This window comes from Apostichopus japonicus, chromosome 20, assembly GCF_037975245.1.
Source record: "Apostichopus japonicus isolate 1M-3 chromosome 20, ASM3797524v1, whole genome shotgun sequence".
In the NCBI taxonomy this organism is placed as follows: domain Eukaryota; kingdom Metazoa; phylum Echinodermata; class Holothuroidea; order Aspidochirotida; family Stichopodidae; genus Apostichopus; species Apostichopus japonicus.
In genome coordinates this window covers 23834641-23857904 of record NC_092580.1, presented here as the reverse complement: position 1 = coordinate 23857904, position 23264 = coordinate 23834641, and the positions used below count along the sequence as shown (strand labels likewise).

General features: G+C 38.1%; 1 protein-coding gene across 6 annotated transcripts in view; it reads left to right on the top strand.

The window, feature by feature from the left end:
• LOC139962234 (protein MON2 homolog) overlaps nucleotides 1-19954 on the top strand; it is a 70356-nt gene extending 50402 nt beyond the window's left edge. For 3 of the 6 annotated variants that reach the window (XM_071962259.1, XM_071962254.1, XM_071962253.1), the window contains 14 exons: nucleotides 3-165; nucleotides 658-800; nucleotides 1687-1813; nucleotides 2277-2478; nucleotides 3063-3727; nucleotides 4288-4431; nucleotides 5286-5312; nucleotides 8199-8231; nucleotides 12350-12478; nucleotides 12998-13188; nucleotides 15612-15799; nucleotides 17881-18097; nucleotides 18983-19065; nucleotides 19511-19954. In XM_071962259.1, the coding sequence (XP_071818360.1) occupies nucleotides 3-165; nucleotides 658-800; nucleotides 1687-1813; nucleotides 2277-2478; nucleotides 3063-3727; nucleotides 4288-4431; nucleotides 5286-5312; nucleotides 8199-8231; nucleotides 12350-12478; nucleotides 12998-13188; nucleotides 15612-15799; nucleotides 17881-18097; nucleotides 18983-19065; nucleotides 19511-19671 (2473 nt within the window). In that variant the 3' untranslated portion in view covers nucleotides 19672-19954. The remainder of the gene's footprint in view (nucleotides 1-2; nucleotides 166-657; nucleotides 801-1686; nucleotides 1814-2276; nucleotides 2479-3062; nucleotides 3728-4287; nucleotides 4432-5285; nucleotides 5313-8198; nucleotides 8232-12349; nucleotides 12479-12997; nucleotides 13189-15611; nucleotides 15800-17880; nucleotides 18098-18982; nucleotides 19066-19510) is intronic. The other 3 variants (XM_071962256.1, XM_071962257.1, XM_071962258.1) reach the window with 3 other exon arrangements.
• Nucleotides 19955-23264: the final 3310 nt, after the last annotated feature.

Sequence of the window (23264 nt, the reverse complement as noted above, 5' to 3'; positions counted from 1 at the left end):
AGTGAAAATTTGATAAGAGCATCGTTTCAGAGCTTGCAACTGGTGGTGACCGATTTCCTTCCCATCATGCCTTGCTACTGTTTGCAGATATCAGTTGAGACCGCAGCAAGATTTGGACTTCAGAAAGAAGAGCTGAATATCAGTCTGACCGCTGTAGGACTTCTGGTAAGGTACCCCTTGATCAGACTCAGACTAGGGATTCAAAGAATGTAATATCAGTTAACCAATAAATGTAAATATTCATGTAAAAATTTAGAAAATATAGGTGTGTATCTTTGTGTCCATACCATCGAAGAATATTAGTCTTAGCAATATCCTTGAGTTATAATTTTGCTTTGATGGTAAATCAAGTACATTGATGTTGTTGTTTGTACTCTGTTGTTGTTCTCCATTAAGTTCCCATTAACACTCTGCTATTTTGAGGTTTTGTTTTTATTTTATTCGGTTTTGTTGGACACCATTCCAGAAATGGATGTTGTATCATAGAGAGATACATACCCTTCACACAAACACGGTTATTCAAACTTTATCAGTCTATTGTTGCAGTTTATGAATATGGATCTGGTGAGCAAGCATACTACACTTCTTAAGAGTTATTCAGTAAATATAACATACTGATTTTAATCTGAATTCTCTTGCCCTTGTTTTGCTCTTCAGTGGAATATTTCAGATTATCTATATCAAAATAGAGATACAATCAGAGAGAGCTTGGAGCAAGATTCTAAGAATATTGAGATTCAGACAGGCAGTGAGAAACCAGTACCACCCTTTGATGCATTGTGGCTAACACTGTACTCAAGGTAAGTATTATAGAACCTCTGAAACTAAACCAAGTCACTCAGGTATGTTATTGTAACATCCATTGCCACTCTCTTTCCCCTACCTACCCCTCCTTCCCTTCCTTCACCCTTCTTTCCTCCCTTCCCCTCGTTTCCTCCCTTCCCTCTTTTTCCTCCCTTCACTCTCATTCCCTCCCTTCACCCTCCATTGTCCTCCTTTCCCTTTCCTTTCCTCCCCTCCCACTTCTGTCCTCTCTTCCCTCTCTTTTCCTCCCTGCCACCTATTCACTCTTCCACTGCCTTCCCATCCTGCCACTTCCTCCCCTCCCTTCCACCTCCCCTCCATTCCACCTCCCCTCCATTCCACCTCCCCTCCATTCCACCTCCCCTCCATTCCACCTCCCCTCCATTCCACCTCCCCTCCATTCCACCTCCCCTCCATTCCACCTCCCCTCCATTCCACCTCCCCTCCATTCCACCTCCCCTCCATTCCACCTCCCCTCCATTCCACCTCCCCTCCATTCCACCTCCCCTCCATTCCACCTCCCCTCCATTCCACCTCCCCTCCATTCCACCTCCCCTCCATTCCACCTCCCCTCCATTCCACCTCCCCTCCATTCCACCTCCCCTCCATTCCACCTCCCCTCCATTCCACCTCCCCTCCATTCCACCTCCCCTCCATTCCACCTCCTACCTTTCATTCCCCTGGACCCCTCCCTTTCTCCCCATCCTTCCCCCTCCATTTCCCCTCCTCCCCTCCATATCACCTTCTCTCTGTTCCCCCTTCTCCAACCCTTCCCCTCTTTTCAATTTACCAGCTGAATGATTTAACACTCTTATATCAGTTGTACTTGAAAGTAATGATCTTTCTTATTTTATAACTGTCTTGTTCATCGTTTGTATTTAGGTTGGCAGATCTGTGTGTAGACTCCCGGCCAGCCGTTCGTAAGAGTGCTGGTCAGACTCTCTTCTCCACCATCAGCGTCCACGGTTCGTTACTAGAGTTATCTACATGGCAGATAGTGCTTTGGCAGGTAAGGAACAATGCACAATGCACTAATACATAGATGATCAATAGCATCATGGTCTCAAGAAAAGCCACTTTTTGAAATTGAAATTGAAAACTATTTATTTCCACTTCACCATAACATAAACAAAGTGAACATATAACATTTGAATATATAATACAAATACATTCCATAGGAATCAAACAATTGATATATACAAATGATGTGAAGTGGGGGAGACCTGGCAGAAGCAGAGCTTATCGAGACCAGGCCACCAACAAAAAACACACACAACCCACCCCCCCCCCCCCCACCAAAATACACCTAAACATAGGAAAAGAAACTAGAAACTTTACACATGCTTATTTAAAAAAGACCGTTTTAGTTGTTTTTTAAAATGTAAAAGTGATTTATGCCGACTGAAATGAAGCGAGTAGTGATTTCATACCTGGGAATTAAACTTTGGGGATTATTTTGCCTCTTTTGACAGGTTTTGTTCCCCTTACTGGACAAAGTCAAGAATTTTTCTGGTGCCGCTGCACACGAGAGAGGGGACGCTACGGCCGGAGGGAACATTTTGATTCATCATTCCAGGGACACCACTGAGAAACAGTGGGCTGAAACAAAAGTACTCACTCTCGCTGGTGTTGCCAGGGTCTTTAATACTTGGAGACACGCTCTCATGCCATTAGGTAAGTAATAGTTGTCTTTATGTTATTTCAGCTGAGCAAACATAAAAACTGAAATAATATCTCCTGTGGTTTTGACAAGGAACTAGATACTTGAAGAACATTTTGCATACCAGGAGTGTTTCACAGCTAGAAAGAAGAAATGTGATAACCCTTAAATAAACACATAATCAGTTTTGAAAGTAAAGGAAATATGAGGTGTAACTAAAAACTGAAGCTTTCACAATGAGTTGACTTAATTTTATTGAAGTCTTTGTAAGTGTATGTAAACATGAAAATTGATCATACCAATTTGTGTGCTAATGGTTCATAAAATGGGCTTGCATAGTCAAACACTTAAATAAATTAATGGCATCGCTAGCCACAATTCTCGCAAAGTAATGTATGGTCATTCATTCTGAAGAAAATCATTGTTTTTCTGAACTTAGCTTACATTCTGTGATTGTAAAGTAACAAATATGAACAACATTTCCTTGCTGTGTGATAAAAAGACAAATGCTTGCATTTACCTCATCGCTACTGTTTAAGAATGTGGAGTTACTCACAGCTCATGCTAAAAGTGACTCTTTCTTGATTTTCTTTCAAAGGTGATTTTCCAAGAGCTTGGGCGCTCTTACTACAGCACATAGAGTCCTCGGCTCTCAGTCCGAGCAAGGAGGTTTCTCTAAACGCTCTGAAGAGTTTCCAGGATGTGCTGCAACTTAAACCCCCTAAAAAACTCAACTTAGTCAAACAAGTTAGCAGTGCTAGCAGTAGCAGTGAAAAACAAACCGATGACACTGCCCTCTCTGACGACCTCATCATTCCCGCCGATGAGGCCATGAGTCGGTCGGAAAACGTGGTGGCAGCACCCGAAAAGGAATCGAGTGCGGAAAGAACTTCCGTGTCGGATTCGACCGACTTGGACAACGACGTGGCGGATCGGATCGACAGCGATGTGCTGTGGTCCAATGCGTGGCGGGTCTGGTACGGCATCGGTATAGCCAGCACAAAACCACCTCTGGAACGGACCGCTAATCTTCCATCTCAGGCTTTTCTGACGGCTCTAGTCAAGATTTTCCCACTTCTGTTCAAACACATCCGGCTGCGGTTTGTCTCGTCAGATCTTCAGAAGTTCTTCCTGGTCCTACAGAATGCCGTGTCCGTGCCGGTCCAGGCGGACATGTCCGTGTTCATACTACCGTCTGCCGGGGAAAACGAACTCACACCGCTGCAAGAGGCAATACTGCATTCCATTAAAATATTACAAGGGGTAAGTGTAAATGAGTAACAATCGATGGAGACAAACATGGTTGCTTTATGTATCAAAAATTGTGCTGTGTACCTCCACGGATCTTGTATACCTATGTGGGTAGAGAGAGGTCAAAGGTTAAAGGTCAAACGTCAAACTTGTTGCCTGAGTCAGTGTGGATGATGATAATGGAAATGATAATTGAAACTTGTTACTGTTATCAGTTTCCACTTCAGTTGGCTTCAATAAGCATGCCAAAAAAAAAATTGTCTAATAAGAAATGCTGATAATTTTCAACAACAAGATAAGGTTAAATATTCTCCCACATCTGTGTAATATTACCTTCAAAATTGTTTGCTTACCTTCATGACAGCCTGTATTGGTAATGCAACATATTGCACAAAATATGAAAGTACAAAATAAATTAAGATATATTACCTTCAGTAAGTCAAAGAGATACGAATGCTAAATCTAGGCCTACAAAACTTTCATACTAGCAGAGTTTTGACCTTAACTAAACTTATTCATTATAATTGATGAAGAGATTTACTGTTGAGACTTGCATGCATTTTTCTCGACAGGCAATCAGCGATGGTACAGAGTCCATGCAATCAATGTATCCAGCAATCTTTGATCAACTCCTGACATTTGTCACCTATTCTTGTCAAGCGCCCTCATTCGGGCACATTGAAACCAAAGCAATCTCAAAGGTGTCGTCGAAACAGGTGCGATAACATTATTGATATTTTTATTCATTTATTGTTTTCACTCTTCTTTATTTTTATGTAACGATTATATATGATAGTGATTTACTGAAAAGTTACGTACAAATTTGGATAATGATGCAGCGTAGAGATGCAAATTAGCGCAAACCATGTATGAAACAAGTGCAGTTTTTAAAGTTGTCATCATAATAGGATGAGATGTGTTTCTATATTTGATTGGCTGCTTCTGTTTCACAGCGTCCACACTAGCCCCAAAATTTTAACAATTGTCACATTTTGTGGATAAAGTTTTAATTTAGACATACATACTTCATTAAGTTCCAAGAACTTGAAAGTACAATTTACATCGGGTTAAAGCAAAACATGTGTATCGTGCACACAAAGGAAGAGTAATAAGCACTTTTACTTGAAACATAGCAAAACGATATTGCCATATTGAGAAGGAGATTTGAGAGGTATTAGACCATTTCTTGTTAAGAATGCCGATAGTTGAGACACTTAGTCTTTGACGCAAGGAAGGTGCTTCCTCCTAACTCCAATTATTTTGTTACCTTGTGATCTTGCCACTGTCTGCGTAGATTAAGAACTTGAAACTTTTGCAGACCATTTTCAAACTCTTGTTAGTTTAATTGCACTTCCAGGTCAAATCTTATGTTTTTTTAATTATGGTTTTATTTTTAGTTTCTTTCGTTGGTAGTGGGGTATGCTATCATTCCTGGCAGAGACTACTTCCTAGCTTGTTTTGATTCATAGTTAAGTAGTGTGGTAGTGAGGTTTCTGTTTCAATAACGATTGCAAAATGAAAGGATCCAATTTTTTCCTTCCTTTTTTTTCATCCTTTTGACTTAAATCAGATGTACATCCATTACCTAGATCACAAGGTAAAGTTTATGAAAGCTTTTTTAAAGACTCTGGGCAAGTCATTTTCAAAACAATTTAGGGTTTGATGTAAATGACACATAAACACAATTGACACTAAACTACCATCATTTAAATAATACCAGGGGGTGGTAGGGTGGGGGAGGGGTAGGGTTGGTGGGGGAGAGTGAATTATTGGCAAAAGTTATATTGTATATATTTCTCCAATCTTTCATACAGGGTATCACAGAGGTCTTATTTGTTTGTGTCATTTTACCTCAAGCCTTGAAAGTTCTTACGTCCAAACCTATTTCTCTTTCCAATCTCCATTTTCCCCCCACTTTTTTTGTATTATATCCATTGGAATGAACACTTGGAATCCGTATCTTGTTGTCCGTCATTCCGTCTGCCTTCTTCGTTTCTTTCGCATTTTGCTTCAAGTCAGCTCTCCTGTGCATCCCATTTTTTGATTTTTTTTTGATCAACATTAATGAGATGGAAGTGTTAGTTTGTGGGAAGGGAAAGAAGGTGCAGGGGGGGGAGGAGATGGAGGGTATAGTGTGGTGGATTAGCATAGGGATATATGCATTCACCAGGTGTAATAAAATTTCTTTTATACACCCATTTAAGAGATGAACAAGGTGGTTAGTGGGTGGAAGGGAGAGTGAGGGAAGGGGAGGGGGAGTATGTAGTGTGGTGGATTAGCATATAAGGATTCACTAGAAGTAATAACATTTGTTTTATACACACAATCTACTAGTGTCACACTTATAACACTTTGTATCATTTGACTCTTGTCTTACGTACCATCAGGTCATTTTATATGGATAATGGTTAGCATTGGAATATTTTGATACAGATTCCTCTAATTTGGCATAATCACTACAAGGCTTCAGAGAGTTTCACAAAGGGCTGAATTCAAAACTTAAGCCCACTCGTACAGATATTTTCCTTCACTTTATACTCAGTGCAATTGAATGGAATTTTTTTTTTTCCAAAAACTTAAATCAAACTTTGACATACAAAAAATAGTAAAGGTTTTGCCTTCGTGCAGTCGAAAGGCAAAGTTTGGTAAACTTGAAGGGGTGAGGGAGTATGGGATAAGAGAGAAAAGGCTATGTGAAGAAACAACAGGTGGTGGAGGGGGGTAGGTCAAAGTAAGCCCCGAGGAAGGGAAGGAGAGAGGTAAGAAACTGTATGCTTTAATAAACAAGAATTGCACATAACTCGATTTAGAGCTGCACAATAAGAGTTGACACTTGTTGAAATATTTGGTGACGGTCTTCTGCCACAATCGTTCTATCAAACTGTCCTTTCATCCACTTTTGCCTTCACAAATTATCCCTTCAGGAGCTAGCTACACCTAAATTTTTCCTATGTGCTATCCCTGTCTCTTGCTCAAAGTTTTTGTCTGGTCTCAGGACTGTTTTCAAGGAGTAAATTCTTCTGCGGTTTCCCACAATCCGGTCTTCTACCCACCTCCATCCCTCCCCCACAAAAAAATGTTTAATAATTGTGGGTGTCTCCTTTCAGCGCACCTCTATGGGCTGCCTGTCTGCCTTCTTACCTTTCAAAAATTTCTTTCAAAGAAATCCCCTCATAAAGTATGAGGGGATTATGTTACAGTGAGATAACGCAACAGAACGATCGCTGATATTGCTTGGAATACAGGACCACAAATCCATGCACTCGTCTCTTTCTTCCAGTTGGAAATTTCCTTGAGAATGAATGGTTGTTTTTCATAACAATTGATACAATTTTCGTTTTGAATTCACTTTGGCTTGTGCATTTTTTTTTTTTGAGTTTTGTTATCAATAACCTGTTTCAAACAAAGATTGTCAAGGTTGCTGTTTTTAGAGCTTTGCAGTTGCTTCAAGAGCTTACACTAAAATGTGAATTTCTCTTTCCTGGTTGGGTTCGATATTGTTTGCTGCTCTAATTCTCTATTGATGGAATGAAGATATAAAATGTGTGTCTTTAACAAAAACAAAAGTTACTACTGCATGAGTTTAACCTGGCTTACATGTTGGATATTAATACAATTAATTTCATAATTAATGATGTCATTTCTGTGACAGAATAGAGTGATCGACAGTGTCAAAAGCTTTTTTGAGTTCAAGATATAAACTAAACACGATAATGTCACAGTATTAACCAGGAAATGAAACAACATTTATAGATCAAATTATTGACGTATGCTAGTATACACTCTGAACCGTTCTACAAACCGTCGTTAATTGTCAATTAAGTGAAACACGACATCAGATCTGAACGTTAGACAAACAGGGTTTTAAAAGCTGGTGAATTTTGATCTTAACATTTTACCCAAAACGGAAGGAACTGTTAAAAGACACCTTCCAAAATGAGAATTTATCAATAACTCGTCAGTCAGTATTTTTCTTTCTTTCTTTTTTTCCCCCAATCTTATATATTTGTCTTTACATTTAGCCATTAGTTTCCTCCACTTAGCATTTACTGCTAGGAATTGCTGATTTAGGTTATTAAATGCTATATTTTAGAATATATTTAGTGTCACACCCCATTTGTAGGTAATGACTGTGCATGTCTTTGTAATGTTTCGTCAGCCAATTTCCAGCAATTTTCTAACGCTAGTTCTACTCTTCATTGTAGTGAAATGTCGGGCTTCACAGCGATTGTTCGAACAGTACGAACAGATGCAAACCTTTCATCTAGTACAAACAGAATATTTCATACTGTCAGTACAAAGTGCTGTGAAGCTAGTCCTGAATCTGTAGTGTAAATAGAAACATTGTCCCAACAGGCTGTGTTTCTTATCTCTTTCTTTCTTCTGACATATTTATTTATCATATTTGTTTTTCTATCTTCCTTTCTTTCCTTTACAAATTCAAAGTCTATTTATACCAATTTTGTTTTTGAACTTTTTATAGGAAAAATGGGATTCTTTTAAAGCAAGTGCTGAGGTGGGTTTTGGTGGCCTCATTGTTTGAGGTCATTGTTTGATGTGTTGCTGTTTTCTGTTGCTGTATCACCTTCTCTTTTCCTTTTTTTTTGTGAAACAATGTTCCATAACACTCTGTAGAACACTGTCCCTCAAGTTGGAATGCTTTTCCCTCTGCTAAATTGTTATCTCCCTGCACAAGGAACAATAAATGAAACTCTCCTTGCTCCAATTCCTGAAAAAGCTATCTGTCAACTTCCATAGTATTATTCAGAATGGGGATAGGAAAATAATCCTCTCACCCATTGGTCCCACACAGCCCCTCCCCCTCCCCCCCCCCCTGTGCTTATGTACCTCAAAACATGTATCTTGATAATTGGCCAGATGTTGACCAGACAAAACTGGAACCTGGATGCCAAGCACTTTGTGGAACATTGATTTTACAGACGCTTTCATTATTTATATGCTTTTTTGGTGAAATGATTTCACCGGGAATCAAAACTGAACTATTAATGAAGATTGTTGGAGTAATGGAAGACTTTACAGACTTCAATATTCTCTCAATGCACAAATCAAGTTTTCATCCATTAAAACTCTTCTTACTGATTTTTAACATGTTGTATTTTTATGTGAATTTGCTTTCTTTGTTTTCATCTATATATTTACTGCCTGGGCCAGTTACTTGAAATATGTGTATATTATTACACTCTATAGCTCACAGGCAATCATTTACTGGTAAAGGTTGTTACCTTTAGTCAAGCTGATATAAATACTTATATTTGGGGCATGTATTGGAATAAAATGTTCTGTGGAGTATTAAATAAAGGGGAAGTGGTGAGGTGATAGTGTGATAAGGGGGTGGGGGGGGGGGGTTGGGATGGATCTTTATTAGTGATGAACTTTGTAGAATAATGTATACATTGATGTACTAATATGTACCAAAATGTACCATTGGTAGTGAAGAATTGAAAAAAAATGCAAATCATACTAAAATGCAAAAATGTTGATGAGGAATGCAAAGTGTGATCTGTCTTTTAAGTGCTTAAAACATCAAATGAGTAGATTATATTGCTGCTGCTGCTGCTGTTGCTGCTCATGAAGATGTTTGAATAAATTGTGGCAAAGTAACTTTTGAAATTGTGCAAATAGTATCCATTGTATTTGTAGTGAAGTTGGTTTGGTTTTGGGGAGGGAGAGAGGGGGGGGGCAGTAGTTTTAAGAGAATAGCACATTACATCCTGATTAAAAGGTAAATGATGAAAATGTCACTTTGGGAAGCGAATAGACTTATTTCTGGGGGGTGGGGGTGGGGGATAGGGGTGATGGTCATATTCTTGAAAAGATCAGGAAACAATAACCAGATTTCATGGAGGTCAAAGGTCACATTTATCGCAAATAAAGACTGGCTGTTTTAGGACTATGTTTTCAGACAGTGACATTTCCAAAAAGGTGATACATTGCATCCCATTCTTTTCAAATTAAGAGGGCAGCTTAAAATTTGCCCTTTTTTTCCCCTTTCAATTTACTCATGTCAGACAACATTAGATATACCTTAACCAGTTTTGAAATTCTCTCAAGTCTGGGTATTACTATTTTGCGTAACAAAATAAAAAGCAAATGCGAACATTCTATTCATGCCCTAGAAATATGCATACTAGTACAGAAATCCATCAATAATGACATGACTCCACCGTAAGGGAGGAGTAAAAAGGTTGTATCATAAACAAAATCTCAACCTTTCTGTTACTGTAGTGTAATTGAGAGATATTTCTTTTGTAGCATTGAAAGGGGGGGAGGGGGATAGTGGGAGGGGGGATAGTGGAAGGGGTGGGAGTGGGGTGGTGGGTGTGTTTCATTAACAAGATCAGTGGGAACATACTTTCCATCACTTTTTTGTCAAATGTAACCAGCGGTTTGCGGGATACTAATGGATTTATCTTACAGCACAAAAAACGTTATTATTACCATAAGCGGTTCATTGAGGCTGGCTGTCATCCTCCCAAAGAATTGGGATATTTATATAAATATATTTCTTGCACCTCATTTACTATGCTTATCATGAATACTATCATGGTGACACAGGTATTCTATGCTTTATATTAACTTACTGGTGTTGACACCTTAAGCTTCATCTTTATCTTAGAGGGTTTGTGGATGGGAATGCTGAGGGGGGGGGGGGGAGGGAGGGTGAGGGGTAAAATAACAGTGGCTCTAAACTCTTAAAGTCACTTAACTGAATCTTTAGTAGCAACTGAACAGTTATTATTAAAAACAAAAAGGATTGATATACCTGATCTCCCTTACCCCTCCCTTAACCCCTCCCTTCACCCCTCCCTTCACCCCTCCCTTCAATGCATACAATTACTGTTTATCTTGGTGGCTTATACATTATATGTTATCACTAGTGTTGTGCTACCTTTTGTACAATAGATAGTAGTGATACTTATATCAGTATGTTTTCCACATAGTGTTCTTGCGTACAGTATTATCCAAACTGACTAGTAAGTGCATTTGCCTGTATATTTATAGTTGTAAAATAAATGTTACTCCTACTCACCCTACCCACTCCCCAAACTGTCCCTTCACCCCCTGCCCCCACACCACCCTTACCTATAACTATAAACCCTGGTTTTGTCAGTTATGGAGATTGTCAAGTCCAGAAAAATGTTACCAGTGACATGAGCAATGTATTTACAATTCTCTAATGATCACTGTTGTGCATTACAACATATCCAAATGCCTCATCTGTCACCAGAAACTAGATTCTTAAAAAAGTTAAACCCTTTCAAGTACAAGTGTCTCGTGACTTCATTTGTAGACTTGTACTTGCAGTCGCAAAACCATATCTTCCACATCGAATGGGAGGTTTGTTCATCATTAAACAACTCCATTGATGGTTACATATCTTTTCCCTTTCACTTGTTAATCGTTAACCTATATTTGTTTTAGTTACCTGTTAATCAATTGTGCTGTGTTAGCTTTATGATTTAGTTGTATTCCCTTTGATGTGCAGTTTGTGTTAATGTTTAAATTTTGTGTTGTCCGGTGGAAACTATTAGATTTTATCAAAGTGTGCACTCGAAGGTAATTTTGTTGATCTAATCTGTTGACTGGCTAAGGATGTTATCACCCATGCTTTAGCTGTTTTTCACATTTTTGTATCTGATTTAGGCAAACATTTGCATTTTAGTTCTATGTGACCATCCAATGAGATGGAGGATTGTTTTATAGCAGATTTATTCTTCTCCACTTTATATGTGTTTAATTTTTTTTTTCTTCAAAATATTTTCCTTAAGAATAGTGATTAATACCAAAAATCATTCTTAAACATTGTGGAGAAAAGATTTCAGATAGGCTTCTGTTTGATGGACAATATCTCCCGATCAATTTTTAGCTTCCTTTTAATTAATTTTCTTGCATATCCCTCTTGGTCACAAGGACAGGATACAGGTGCCCCATTCTTGATCGGGCTGAGAGGAAGTGTCTACTCAGGGAGAAAAATAGTTTTGTTGTTTTTTCTCTTCGACAGAAAATTTCTGTTTTGGGATGCTGTTGTTGGGAAAGTTTAGTTTTCAAGTAGCTGGTTGAGTGTCATAACAGTATTTTCCTTCTAACCAAATTCATTTATATTACTGCTGCCTTGGTCTTACTATTAATACTACACACACACAAATAACACTGAGCTTCAGCCCTTGATTTTCAATATAAAGCTAGAGGACATTCTCAAAGATGAACATGCAGACTCATTTAATGTACCGTAAAGTATAATAAAGTTTCTTTAAAGGTAGTCAGTACAGGCCTCAAATGATAGCACGCTATGATAGCTAGAAGTTTTCAAAAAGTACTTTCCTGGAGGTCTTTACTCCCCAAATTGTTCTCAGACATTTTTAAGGAACACAACAAGATGACTGAATGTCCCAGTGAGGAAAATTTCTTCGTAGGTTGTAGTAAGAACAGTTTAAGAATTTTGACCAAAAGGTGACCATAGTTGAATATCTAGCATATTTGGGGCCAATACAGCCTACCTTTAAGAGATAGTGAAGCAGAACCACTGTTCATGTGGGCATCAATGATTTGTCATGCTTAACTCTCAATTGAAATATATCTGTGGTAACATCTTCATGTCCTTTGGATCTCCAGACGGACTGGGTCGCCATGAACTACGTCCCGTTTGCGGAGAAGTCGTTAGAGTTCACGGCCGACCTGTACAAGTCAACAGCTCGACACCCCGTAGTGATGGAAGAACATGTCCTCCAAAACATTCTCAGAGTAAGTGAAGTTTCAGATGAATAAATCATCCTGACAAATGATTTGCATACAGTTACCCATCAAAAATGGCCAAACCAGATATATGTCATTCTAAATAATAATTAGGCAAGCTTTCCATGTCACGCTCTCATACTGCTATATTTTAAACTGGTTTTGACTTTATTTTCGTGGTACTATTTTGTGCTCTACTTAGGACCAAGGACAACGTGTTTGGTACTGCCACGAATGTTGTCACGTTGACCTCGACTGCTGTAAACAGTATGATAATCTACTTTGATGTCTATCTAAGGAAAATATATTTTTCATGAAAATCGTCATTTTTTAAAATCAGTGTTTCTAGGAATATTTAGAGTAACTCTTTGAATGTAACCTCCTTCTTTTTTGAGGTTAGTGAAGGAGGAGGAGGAGGATATTGTTGTCTTCTAATTGACCTTTGACTTTTATGACAACAGCAAATATTGGTCATCGTTATACTAAACACTGCAGTTGTTCTTTTTGTGCATCCTGCTGCTATTTCAGGTTCTCCAGCTACCGTTGGGACTGAAGTATGCTTGTCCCTCTCCTTCTACTTGGAAACTATCGGTGCAATGTTTGCTAGACATCTTGCGAGTCGGTCTACCCGTAGCGAGGGCAGCAGACACCACCCGCCACTTCTCTGACGTGTGGTTAGACATGGCTGCATCTTTTGAACTGTTTCTGTTTGCAGATCAGTAAGTTTGAAGTAAAAGAGAAAGAGAGGGCTTTTGAAAGGAAAACAGTATAGCTAGAAACAAGTAGGATGACCTTTCAAAAGAAAACAGAAATGATGCTCTCTCCGATGTTTCACTTTTGTGGTTTAGTTTTGTCTTTCAACTATGTGATTTCGTCAACGGCTTGATCAGCTTCCACTTTGTCCTGGACTAAACCGTTCCAAAGTAAGGAAAAATATCCTAACATCCCCAGTTTGTAAAAGTTATCTGTATTATTCCAGATAATGGGTGAAAACAATTCATGAAATTGCCTCAACCTTGTTTACCACCTTGCCATATAACTTACCATAGGCAGGAAATGGTTGTGCAGATTATGCATAGCAAATATACTTGTCATTTTATGACTATGTATTTACAACCCAGCATTCCACCACAATATAATACCATGTTTTATTGCATCTTAAATTTATTGTCCACCTAAGGCAATTGTCTCTGCTATTTGTGATCCTCTTTTTTTAGGCCTGCCTAATCCTTTTCTGTTAGCAGACACAGACACCCTATAAACGTCCTTCTATTTAGTGCCAGGATACATTTCCTGCCTAAGTGCTCACTGGGGTAATTGATTTTTCCTCCACTCACCTTCATGAACGCTGGCCTCTGGGGTCATAATGGGACATGAAAAATAGAAAGAGCAAATACTAGGTTTTTGCAAGCCTGTAACTATGGGAAGATGATATCACTGTGAAATTTGCATAAGTACCAAAAATAGAAGATTGTTAGGGGGCAGTGAGCAGCTATTACTCCCCTGTCTTGTTGAACCCTGCACCTAAAGCCTATATTTTGCACTATTTCCCTCATTTTATTTTGCCTCATTCCTGTTCTTGTTTTTCCCATGCCCTTTCTGAAATTTAAGCACAAATCCTTCATGTTGGTCTAATTTATCATCTATCTCTAAATTTAGTTTGGAATACACCTCTTGCAAGAGATGTTACCCATGGATTCATGATTCAAAATGGCTGATTAATCAGAGATAGATTAGAGAAATCACTGTAACCCCAGATAAACGTAGGAATAGACTCTTTATTAAAGAACTAGTCCTGTTTGTAGATGATATCATGGGTGTTGATTTGATTCTCAAAGTGTTGGGGGTGGGGGGTAGGAGGGGGGACATTTGAAATACCATCGGGCCTTATTGAGTACCATCCTAGGAGATGAGATTAATCACAGGTGTGCAACATACAGCCTTTGGCAAAGCTGTCTGCATCCCTTCCAGAATAATAATTGTGTATCGAGAAATTTCTTTAGACCAGTATGTGTGCATTCTTCGTCTTCGTCTTCGATACGGTGACACATCCGCAAAAAGGGACAATATCTCACCACACACACGTCAAGAGAATAACTAGTTAAATCTGACCCGAGTACTGATATAAGAGACAGGATTCACAGAACCACTGGAACTACTAATAAGGTCTGAAGGCAGACTATTCCAATCCCTAATTGTATTTGGAAAAAAACTATACTTATAGCAATTGGTACTGGCATACAGTTGGCATTGAATTGCTTGTGTGGGATGGCAGGTTATTAATAAACATAATCTACTAACAGATCATGGGTAAAGTTGTATAGTGACCTTCCATTAAAGGGCTTAAAATCCCCAAAAACTTGAGTAAGGGGCAAGGGATGAAATGCATTAGTGCTCCCTCTACTACATAGATGAGGAGACTTGTCCTCATATGCCCCCCCATCATCCCCCTCCCCTTTCAAATCAACATTCATTGATGATATTAAACTGCTGTATGATTGTCACAGTGCATCCTTCCTCCTCACATTATAGCATATCCTTGGGAGTGGTCATCATATCACAGGGAGTTCAATTGTCAGTATCACTGCAGGATTGATATCCTGTGAGGAAATACAGAGAGATTTCTTAATTTATTGTAGCATGATTCCTCACTCCCTCCCCTCAGCTGACACATACTGGGCATGATGTCAAATTTGCCCTTTGTGCCCTAAAAAGAGTGATTGGGTGAGAGAAAAACTCACTCTCAACTATAGATGAAGACTATTTTGATTAATGCTCTAAAGGAAAGGTTGGATGAAAGAAAGCGACATGAAAGAAGAAACAGGAGAGACAGTTATGATTTACACTCCTTTAAAACTGTTTTTTTCTAGGCACAGTAGAATCTAGGAAGTTGCAACTGCAAAGAAAACTTGCACATTATGTTGACAGAGCAGGAAATGAGTTTAATTACACTATGATTAACAGATATAGGCAAGCTATTGTTCATTACACTATTTTGTGACAGACTTGTCTTTTTTTCAAAGTGAACGGTCCATGTAGCTTAGTGTATCCATCTACAACGTCCATTACAAGGAGAAACTTCAGTTCATGTATAGATAAGCTAAAAGATCCTGTGAATTATTTCTTCTTTTTCATCTTACAGTCCCACCCCATCCACATTAACAGTGGAGGAGCAACAGAACGATGAGCTACTAGACGTATCTGTGGTGGAGCTGATCCGTCAAGAGATTCTACCGTTCTCATCCAGTATGCCTGATGAATTCACACACAGGATCATGGCTCTGCTTAACAGGGGATCCATTCATTCTACTAGTACCGCTAGCTTTCTTGGTAGGTCCAACTTCTATTTCTTCTCAAAATGAGCTTCCCCCCCCCCGCCCCCTCTTTTTTTGCTGTGCCTAATAAGATTTTTCATTGTCTTTGTTTTAATTGTAATGGAATAATTCAAGCTGGAACATAGGAGTGTGCCAGCTGTATTGTAGTATATTGATCTGAAATAAAACATCAATCTATCCAATAACTCTAAAGTTAATCTAGTTTTAAAGTAGAGACAACTTTGGTGGTATATTTGTAAATTCATAGGTTTTCATCTATGATGTGTCTATTAATGGTAACTTACATAGTTACCTGAAATATAGGAACATCTTAGAACATATATCGATGGATACGTCTTAAACACAATTGTAAGATAACGACAAAATACATATTGATGATGCTGCATTATGGACCTTCTGACCTAAGAGCTTTTGGGTAATAATCTGAACAGAGTCTGTATGCTACGTGTCATAATATGTGCAGTCTATGTGCTGTGGGTGATAATCTATGCTGAGTATGTGTGGTATGTGTGATATCCTGTGAGGAATCTGTGCAGTCTGTGTGCTGTGGGTGATAAACTGTGTTGAGTCTGTGTGCTGCGGGGATAATCTGTGCAGTCTGTGTGCTAATTTTAATAATATGTGCAGAATCTGTGTGCTATTGGTAATCATTTGTGCAGTCTGTGTGCTGTGGGGGATAATGTGTGCAGGGTCTGTGTGCTGTGGGGCATAATCTGTGCTGAGTCTGTGTGCTGTGGTTGATAATCTGTGCTGAGTCTGTGTGCTGTGGGGAAAATCTGTGGTGAGTCTGTGTGCTATGGGTGATAGTGTAGCCTTCATATTGGAAGTTGGATACTTAAAGCCCAATTTAAATAGTTTCCTGTTAGATGCTATCTTCATGGAAAGAGGGGGATAGCCAACCAAAGAATGATATATCTAGTGAACATTAAACCAAGAACCATTAATATAGATTGCGCCGTTTAATGTCCAAGTAGCTTAGTTAGGAAGTTGTACATGGCTGTTGCAATGTTAGGTGGTTTCTAAAACACTAATAATATCAGGAACTGTTTGTACAACTTTTGAAACAAAAAGAGAAAAAATTCCCAATTTGAATTGCTTCCTTTTCAGTAGAATCAAGGATGTTAGGATTCAGGAAATATGTACAATTGATGGATCACTGTACTAAAATATTGATTATAACCAACGATATTAAAGCAACAGTAAAAAGTAAGCTAGCACTACATACGGAAATGACTGTTTCATTGAATAAATCATGTCAGATTTTCTTAACTTTTCTGTTTTATCAAATTTGAAGGAAAAAAATGAAGATGAAAGCAGTATTGGATTAATCATGTAACAAGTACAATATTGACAAATATAGAATACCAATTCCTTGTCTCAAAATGGTACAGGCTGCAGTGATACAAAGGTTTCCATTCCCACCCCCCCCCCCCAACTCAACCCAAAATACATATGTAAGGAAAGAAAGCTACATAAAGGTAACTGGATAAAGTTTGACAACATGTTGTCTTTAAGTGAACCTCATAAGAGCAGCATTTGTATTGCAATTGTAAAGTTGGTGGTTCCTACTTTGCTATGTTGCAATAATTATACCAGTCTGTATTCTTTAGTCCAGCAAAAAGCTTTAGTGTTTTATCCATTTGATTGTGGTAGGTTATACACTGCAAAGCTTCAAATTGAATAAGATTTATTACCCAGCACAATATTATGACTGTTGCATCGTCATTTCAAGGATTTACAGACAGATAACGTCAGCCATTCAGGAAAGAGCATTTATGTGGTAATGTCCCCCCTCCCCACAGTCCTCTCCCGACACTCCCCTCCCCACAGTCCCTTCCCCACAGTCCCCTCCCCCACAGTCCCTTCCCCACAGTCCCCTCCCCACAGTCGCCTCCCCACAGTCCCCTCCCTACAGTCCCCTCCCACAGTCCCTTTCCCACAGTCCCCTCCCCACAGTCCCTTCCACACAGTCCCCTCCCCACAGTCCCTTCCCTACAATCCCTTTCCCACAGTCCCCTATCTAGATGTAGAATTGTCTCTGTTACTAACTAAAGTTACAATTTCTCGTTGTTGCAGATGTTGACGACAGACAATTGAGGCAGGAGTTTGCTAAGGCTTGCTTTGAGACGCTTCTACAGTTTTCATTCATTACCCAGAAGGCTGCACTGCAGAACTCTTCAGATGAGGGTGCTCTCACTAAAATGGCTCTGACGTCTCTGCTGGGACGTTGTCAAGAAGTTCTCAAAAAATATGTCGAAGATGAGAGACTCAGTGGGAAATGTCCCTTGCCAAGGTTAGATTAGAGAGTGCTGGAGGGAGGGGAGAGGGAGGGGGGGAGGAGTTTATAAGGGATGACAACAAACAAAAGAGATGTCATATGAGATTCGACAGTGAAGGATGTTGTGAAATTTTGCATAAGTAGATTTGATAAACTCTTGGGATGCAGGGTGTAAGAGTTATTGCTGACTGTATAAAGTGGAAATGAGACAGGTTGATGGGGTAAAGGACACTACTTTAAGGGTAAAGAGTAATGGTGGTATATGTTGCTGCTGCCACAGTCTGACAGTGTGTGACCTGGTACTTAAGGTCCTTGGGGTGGGGAAGTCAAGACCCTGGCAAGGACCTAGTAAAATATTAGCAGAATTTAGTACTATTGTTCAGGTTTTGGCACTAGGGATCCAGCCATCTCATCTGTTTTAAAACAAGTGGTTGCCAGACCTTACAGTTGTAAAGCTGTTTAAAGTGTGTTTGGGAAAATGACATGGTAGTATTCAAGCTTCTTACCCTATGCTTGTGATGAGAGGTGCTGATTGGGTGGCCTGCTCAGACTTACCTATTGTATGTATTGTGCCCGTTGGGTCTTTTCATGAATATTCATCACTTCATGTTGATATGCAGATTATTTTCATGATCCCCTTTCCATGCTAAGTTGAGTTGAGCTTTTGTTGGTGAGTAGGAGGAAGGGTGAGGTTGGTGGGGGTGGTGGTGGTGGTGGGCCAGAGTCCAATAGAAAGAAATCATCGAATGAATTTATCAATATTCCTGAAGTAGCCGGTGATGTTGATGCCCAGTTGAGTGTATTCTCTCTCACATTCAATGATCATAAAAGCAAAAGAAAAGAAAAGAACTGTTACGATAATCATTAACTTGTAAATGAGGTCTGTCTTCTTTTCTTCAGGTCTAGAATGACTGAGATGTCTTTTGTCCTACAGGCTATTACTACTCTCATCCAATCTCTAAAGAGAGCTACTCAAGAGAACGGTACGTCCCAACGTTTGAAACAATTGATTTAATAAATCAATCAGATTTGCATAGATAATTAATGAAGGATGTCAGCAAAATCGGGTAAAGAACATTTCCACGGTGTGACATTGTACCTAAGAGACTGTTCCACACAGGACGAATTTGTCTGGAAGGTTTTCAGAGAAGAATTATATTGAGCAATTCCTGTCTGAGACTTAATTGGTTGATGTCCACAAGTGAGAGTTTTAAGTACCTCTGCTGGTATGGTTCTGACTGAACTCTTGGACAAATTAAAGTCAGTCGATCTATCAATAAGGTTACTAGTGAAGTATTTTATATATGGCAAGGAATCACAAAGCCTCTGTGCTCCTCTGGTTGACCACTATTATCGACATAAAATATTTAAACAGTAAGAATAACCTGACAGAATTGTTTATGTTTGTTGTTTTATTTTTTTTGCCAGTGGACCCATCTACCTGGGACCAGGTGATAAGCTTATATCCTTCCCTGGTGGACTGTTGTACATGTAGCTCTTCTCAAGTGTGCAATTCCCTGAAGAAGGCCCTCTACGAATACCAGGACCTTCTGGTACCCCCTCATCAGCGGATTCTCAATGGAAAGTGAAACAGCATCTTGACAGCTGGCCCTCTCCCTGACCTCCTCTTCTTACCCATTTTCCTCACCCCTGTCTTGGTCTCAGGTTACACGCTCTGTGAGGGCTACAGATATCAAGTAACCGGAGAGCTGTCTATGAAGGTCGTATTCTCCTCCAACTACAACTTGATCCTCAATAAAAGTAGCGATGTGAGATCGAAGTAGAAGTTTGCTTTGAATCTGGGGATCGGTGCCATACCGGAATAACATTATATTGAAGTCACTATATCTTAAATTGATGAAGTTGCATTTAGGGGAGTTTTCTTAGTGGAGCATTTGGATCTGTATGTCTTCTCCAATCAATTGGTTATCACTATTTATGTGATCATAATAAATGAACAGTCATTACTGTTTAAGGTATTCATACTCTGTAAAACTTTATACATGTATCATCAATCATACACTTGTCATGTCTGTTCATCATTAGACTATGGAAAAACTTTTTCAAGACATTTTTCTCATTTTGAAACTCATTCATTTGAGACATTGAAACATGTTTTTTAGTCTTTGAAAAGTTGGCAGTAGTATAAAACCTTGGCCATCTCAAAAGAAGAATTCCTAAATATATTCATATTGGCTAAAGGTGGGCTAAGATTGGTGACATTTTCAATATTATATATTGAACAGAGGAAAAGTACAGATTGAGACAAGGGTCCTTAATATAATTGTATGGAGATTTAGGTTTAGATGGTGCCATTGCAAATATGGTACAATTTTCTTTCCCCCTGTTGCCATTTGTGCTGATCAGCATCATTGTAAAAAGTCAACAGCCCTGATGGAATTAGGAGTTAATTAACACTTATTATAATTTTAAGACTTTTCATACGCTGATGTACCATCCATATACTTGCTATATGTTTGTTTCGTTTTTCTTCACTGACTCAAATTGGAACCAGTGGTCACATTAAAACCCCCAGAAGATGATATAACCCAGATTGACTTAAAAGGTGTGCCAGATATTGTGATATCATATTATATATGAAAAAGAGATGAAATCTACAGATAGAGCCAATGGTTCTTTATATAATTGTACAGAGATGAGAGATTTGGATGAGCTTAGATACCATTTAAAAAATATGGCAGTTAATTTCTTGCCATTTTGGGGTGAAGAAGAAATCAGGAAGACATGTTTATAGCACGAACCTGGAAAATGTTAAATTTCAGGTAAAAATATATCTGTAAGATAATATGAATTTGTAAAGTACACTAGGGTGAAATGGTACAGTTACTTATAATTTAAAACTAGATCAAAAAGAATAAATTTAAGACATTGAAAGTTTTATATAATCAACAACATAATCCAAAATTAAGGGCATTAGCCTGGTGTGGGAGGACAATATTTAAATCTTTTAATTACTTTCATTTTTTTTTAAATTCAATGTTGTTTTTGTTTTTGCTTATACTTCTTTTTTCACTGTGCTCTAAAAGAAGATGAATTCAGAACTGTTCGTCTGTGTTGTAGAGTAACTGCAAGACTCCAGCCAGGAGTTAAATTAAGCATTCATTACACATGCTACATATTGACAGCTCATTGTAACCACACTTGATATGTTACCTTAGTTTTGTAATGGTCGTCATATATTTCAGTAATGTAAGTCGCAGAAGTTTTATATTAAGGGGGAAAGTGAGCACTTGATTTTGCCATTTGAAATATAATTGTAAAAGATTTGAGGGATGGGGGTTGTGGGGGGGGTGTCTGTTCATTCTGATGATGACCCTTCAGTCCCTCCCTACCCCACCTGCACCCCCTTTGCTGCATCTGTCCGCCACCTTTACGATGTATTATCTGATTTCTTCACCCCCGAAAAGATATCCCATGCCCTGAGATCAGAGCCAATTCTCTCATGGGAAATAAGAAATAAATTGTTGGCTCATATTAACAGCAGAATAGTTCTTAAATGTCCCTGTGTAAATTGTAAAGGTTTCCTCTTACTGCAAACTTGTCAAAGTTTCTGCTGAATACCATGCCAATTTTTTTTATAAGAACAACATTCATTTTTTTCAATGTTAACTTATCAAGAATCAAATTTAAATAAATAGTTGACTCATATTAAGAAATGCTATATGATAAGTGAACAAAAAATATCAAGTTTACTTCACAAACTTAAAAATTAACCTATTTTAATTTCTTTTTCAAAAGGATGATCAATTTATACTTTAGTAACAAGTTCACCATCTCATTACATTGAAGGTTATGAATCTTGAGAAAATTTGATGAAAATGAACCTACTGTACCAAAAAATGTGTTATTATATCTCTATCCACTTTAATAAAGATATTTGAAAAGTCTTAAATACTGGAAAAATATAAATGAGAGAGACTTTATTAATAATTGTTGTCTTTATTTCTAACATCCTCTGAAGTGAGATGAAGGCTGGGGAGGGGGGGGGGGCAAGGAGGAGGTTATGTTTTTAGCACAACGCTGTTTCTTACATCAGAAGTGTTTTTGGAATTAGGTTTTAATGTTCACAGGCTTTCCGGTAACCCCCCCTCCCCCCCCCCACCCATTAACAGATTATGTACACTCTAATTTCACAGCAGTTTGCTTCATTTTGAAATCACCTATCACAAAGGAGAACCAAAGTGTAGGATTAGTAGGAATTTTGATGAAGAAGTAGCCCCAAACACGATAAAAATTAGCGATATCGACATACAGCCCTTTTTACCCAAAAATCAATAATACACTCCAATACTTCATGAATTAGGACTTTTTCAGCCTAGTATCAGATATAGCATAGCTTCTTGAAAATTTTATTATTCAGGCAGCTTAATTGCTTATAAACTAATTATAAAATAAACAAATGCTACAGTGCCTAGGGTTCTGTGAACACTTCAAGGCAATGTATTTGATCTGCCCATGTTTGATTTTGTGTCTATAAAACTTTTAAGGAAACACGAATGTTGTGTCTTATGGCTAGTGGGTGGCAAAGCTTAGTAATACTGTTTAAATGTAGTAATTTAGAACTAATGAAATTTGTTTAAAATTTAGAGATCAGATGATAAGAATTAATTGTGACAATGATGACAAGTCCATGCTCATTGACTGAAAGGCTTAAGTTGTCATCAAGTCCTAGATGTTTTCATAATTTTAGACCATGAAACTTGTGCCTCAAATGCTGCAAACACAGCCTGTCTGTTTTAAGTGTTGTGTCGGAAATAGGCTTAGAAATGAGAATTTATCTTATGCTTAGTTTGAATGTTCTTCCAATTTGTGTTCCTACAGTATTTTTTACATATCTATATAGCCAGCTGCTCAATAAACAAACCTACAGTATTTTATTTATATATAACCAGCTGCTCTATAAACAAACCTACAGTATTTTGTTAATATATAACCAGCTGCTCTGTATACAAACCTGCAGTATTTTATTTATAACCAGCTGCTCTATGAACAAACCTACAATATATATATATATATATATATATCATATATATATATGTATATATATATATATCATATATATATATATATATGTATATATATATATATATATCATATATATATATCACACATATATATATCATATATATATATATATATATATATATATATATATATATAT